At 51.1% G+C, this 3,872-nt stretch overlaps 1 protein-coding gene across 1 annotated transcript in view; it reads left to right on the forward strand.

Annotated features, from left to right (window-relative positions):
• LOC108302182 (glyceraldehyde-3-phosphate dehydrogenase-like) overlaps positions 1-3,872 on the forward strand; it is a 15,829-nt gene that overhangs the window by 11,678 nt on the left and 279 nt on the right. The window contains exons 2-3 of the mRNA XM_017525642.1: positions 1,423-1,534; positions 3,019-3,455. Coding sequence (XP_017381131.1) covers positions 1,423-1,534; positions 3,019-3,455 — 549 coding nt within the window. The remainder of the gene's footprint in view (positions 1-1,422; positions 1,535-3,018; positions 3,456-3,872) is intronic.

The following is a 3,872-nucleotide window of genomic DNA, read 5'->3' on the forward strand; positions in this document are numbered from 1 at the left end:
CCCGGCCGCATTTGCAGTTTTGATAGATAATGCCAAATTGTCAATCACGGGAGTGGTACCAATCTGCACAAGCCATCAGAAATGTACTCAAGAGTGTATGTCTCCTTCACCTCAATAGAGTCAAAAGGAATATGATGAACTAGGAAAAAATATTTGCAATTCATATCACAAATGAAGGGCTATTCTGCCTAATATACAGAATTCTTGACCAGGCACAGTGGCTCACCCCTGTAATCCCAGCACTTTGGGAGGCCGAGGCAGGCGGATCACTTGAAAGTTCAGGAGTTCAAGACCAGCCTGGGCAACATAGGGAGACCCAACCCCCTGCCCCCCGCATCTCTACAAATCATAAGTACATAAATAAAACATTAATGAGATGGATGCAATTGAAAGTGATTGAAATACAGAAATGAGAAGTTCCTGAGAAGGTGGGAGTGGGTGGGATTCAAGGCCAGGTGTAAGTGCAGGTATTTGCCCCAGTTTCTTTTTTGAGACAGAGTCTCGCTCTGTCACCAGGCTGGAGTACGGTGGCGCAATCTCGGCTCACTGCAACCTCAAACTCCCTGGTTCAAGCAATTCTCCTGCCTCAGCCTCCCAAATAGCTGGGATTACAGGCATGTGCCACCACGCCCAGCTAATTTTTGTATTTTTAGTAGAGAAAAGGTTTCACCATGTTGGTCAGGATGGTCTTGATCTCGTGACCTCATGATCTGCCCACCTTGGCCTCCCGAAGTGCTGGGATTACAGGCATGAGCCATTGCATGCAGCCCCCCAGTTTGTTTTTCTTTTTCTTTTTCTTTTTTTTTTTTGAGACAGAATCTCACTCTGTTGTCCAGTAGGGAGTGCAGTAGCATGATCTCAGCTCCCTGCAACCACTGCCTCCCAGGTTCAAGCGATACTCCTGCCTCAGCCTCCTGAGTAGCTTGGATTACAGGCACCTGCCACCACATCTGGTTAAATTTTGTATTTTAGTAGAGACAAGGTTTCACTATGTTGGCCAGGCTGGTCTCAAACTCCTGATCTCAAGTGATCTGCCTGCCTCAGCCTCCCAAAGTGCTGGGGTTACAGGTGTGAGCCACTGTGCCCGACCCTGCCTCAGTTTCTCCATTCATAAAATGGGGGTTCTCGAGCTAACCATGAAAGGCACCTAGCACTGTCCTTTGTCAAATGTAAACTCATCCCTTTGCTGAGGTCCAGGGCAGACTGGCACTGGGACCACCGGGCAGAGGCTGGCCTTGGGAACAGGCTTGTGCACAGCTCCTCCAAGTGCAGCCTGGAGGACCATCAGAGGCCAGAGGAGGGCCTGAGCCACTCCTGGAGCCTCATCACAGGAGAGGAAGGGAGACCTTTAGCAAAGCCGGAGGAGGGGAACCTTCGGGCCTGGAGCCATCTCTCTGTGAGTCCACCCACACCCTTCTTCAGCTCCACCAAGCCCACGATGGGGACAGATTGGCCCTAAATTTAGCTAAACATCAGCCCCGGAAGGAACTTTCAAGAAGCACAGTGCACGACAGCAGCCATGATCACCGTCAGTGTAAGCCCCTGGTTTGTAAAGAGGAAACAGGCTGAGAAACGGCGGGGGTGTATACCCAGAGCTGCGCTGCATGGCAGGCCTGACTCCTGCTAACAAGTGTGTGTTATGGGCTGGAACGTGTCCCCCTCTGAATGCATATGTTGAAGTCCTAACTCCCAGTGCCTCAGAATGTGACTGTGTCTGGAGACAGAGTCTTTAAAGAGGTAATTAAGTGAAAATGAAGTCATCAGGGTGGGTCCCTATCCAATATGACTGGTGTCCTCTTAAGAAAAGGGGATTAGGGCCAGGTGTGGTGGCTCACATCCGTAATCTCAGCACTTTGGGAGGCAGAGGCAGGCGGATCGCTTGAGATCAGGAGCTCGACTAGCCTGGGCAACATGGTGAAACACTGTCTCTACAAAAAATTCAAAAATTAGCTGGACTGCCGCCGAGTATGGTAGCTCCTGACTATGATTCCAGCACTTTGGGAGGCCAGAGTGGACGGATCACCTGAGGTCAGGAGTTTGAGACCAGCCTGCCCAATATGGTGAAACCCCATCTCTACTAAAAAAATCTGCCAGGCATGGTGGCATGTGCCTATAGTCCCAGCTACTTGGGAGGCTGAAACAGGACAATTACTTGAACCCGGGAGGTGAAGGTTGCAGTGAGCTGAGATCACACATTTGCACTCCAGCCTGGGTGACAGAGCGGCTCTGTCTCAAGAAAAACATTAGCTGGGCATGGTGGTGAGTGCCCGTAATCTCAGCTACTTGGAAGGCTGAGGCAGGAGAACTGCTTGAATCCAGGAGGTGGAGGTTGCAGTAGCTGAGATTGTGCCACTGCACTCCAGCCTGGGTGACAGAGCAAGACTCTGTCTCAAAAAAAGGAAGAGGAGTAGAATACAGACACGCAGAGGGAAGACCCTATGAAGATACATGAAGAAGGTGACCATCTAAGGCCCACTGTGGTGGCTTAAACCTATAATCCCAACACTTTGGGAGGCCAAAGCAGGAGGATTGCTTGAGGCCAGGAGTTTGAGGCCAGCATTAGCAACACAATGAGAGCCTGTCTCGCTTTTATTTTTTTGAGACCAAGTCTCACTCTGTTGCCCACGCTGGAGTACAGTGGCGCAATCTCAGCTCACTGCAACCTCCGCCTCCGGGGTTTAAGCGATTCTCCTGCCTCAGCCTCCCGAGTAGCTAGGACTACAGGCGTGAGCCACCATGCTCGGCTAATTTTTGTATTTTTAGTAGAGACGAGGTTTCACTGTGTTGGCCAGGCTGGTCTTGAACCCTGACCTCAGGTGATCTGCCCGCTTCAGCATCTCAAAGTGCTGGGATTACAGACATGAGCCACCATGCCCGGCTGAGCCCATCTCTTAAAATTGGCCCTCTGCTCCTCCCACTGGACAGACAGCTGCATCTTCTCTAGCATCCCTGAGACACTATAGTGAAAGTGAAGATCGGAGTCAACGAATTTGGTCGTATTGGGCACCTGGTCACCAGGTGCTTTTAACTCTGGTAAAGTGGATACTGTCGCCATCAATGACCCTTTCATTGACCTCAACTACATGGTCTACATGTTTCACTATGATTCTGCCCATAACAAATTCCATGGCACCGTCAAGGCTGAGAATGGGAAGCTTGCCATCAATGGAAATCCCATCACCATCTTCCAGGAGCGAGATCCCTCCAAAATCAACAGGGGCAATGCTGGTGCTGAGTACATAGCGGAGTCCACCAGCATCTTCACCACCATGGAGAAGGCTGGGGCTCACTTGCAGGCGGTAGTCAAAAGGATCATCACCTCTGTCCCCTCTGCTGATGCCCCCATGTTCGTGATGGGCGTGAACCATAAGAAGCATGACAATAGCCTCAAGTTCGTCAGCAATGCCTCCTGCACCACCAAGTGCTCGGCACCCAAGGTCATCCATAACAGCTTGGTATTGTGGAAGGACTCATGACTACAGTCCACACCATCACTGCACCCAGAAGACATCCCTGACTCTGCTGGCGCTGCTAAGGCTGCCGGCAAGGCCATCCCTGACCTGATCGGGCAGCTCACTTGCATGGATTTCCGTGTCCCATTGCCAATGTGTTGGTCGTGGACCTGACCTGCCTTCAGGAAAAACCTGTCAAATACAATGAGATCAAGAATGTGGTGAATGGGCCGGGCGCGGTAGCTCACGCCTGTAATCCCAGCACTTTGGGAGGCTGAGGTGGGCAGATCACGAGGTCAGGAGTTTGAGACCAGCCTGGCCAACATAGCGAAACCTCGTCTCTACTAAAAATACAAAAATTAGCTGGGCATGGTGTTGGGCGCCTATAATCCCAGCTACTCGGGAGGCTGAGGCAGGAGA

The sequence above is a fragment of the Cebus imitator genome, unplaced genomic scaffold, assembly GCF_001604975.1.
Source record: "Cebus imitator isolate Cc_AM_T3 unplaced genomic scaffold, Cebus_imitator-1.0 Scaffold39, whole genome shotgun sequence".
NCBI classification, from domain to species: Eukaryota; Metazoa; Chordata; class Mammalia; order Primates; family Cebidae; genus Cebus; species Cebus imitator.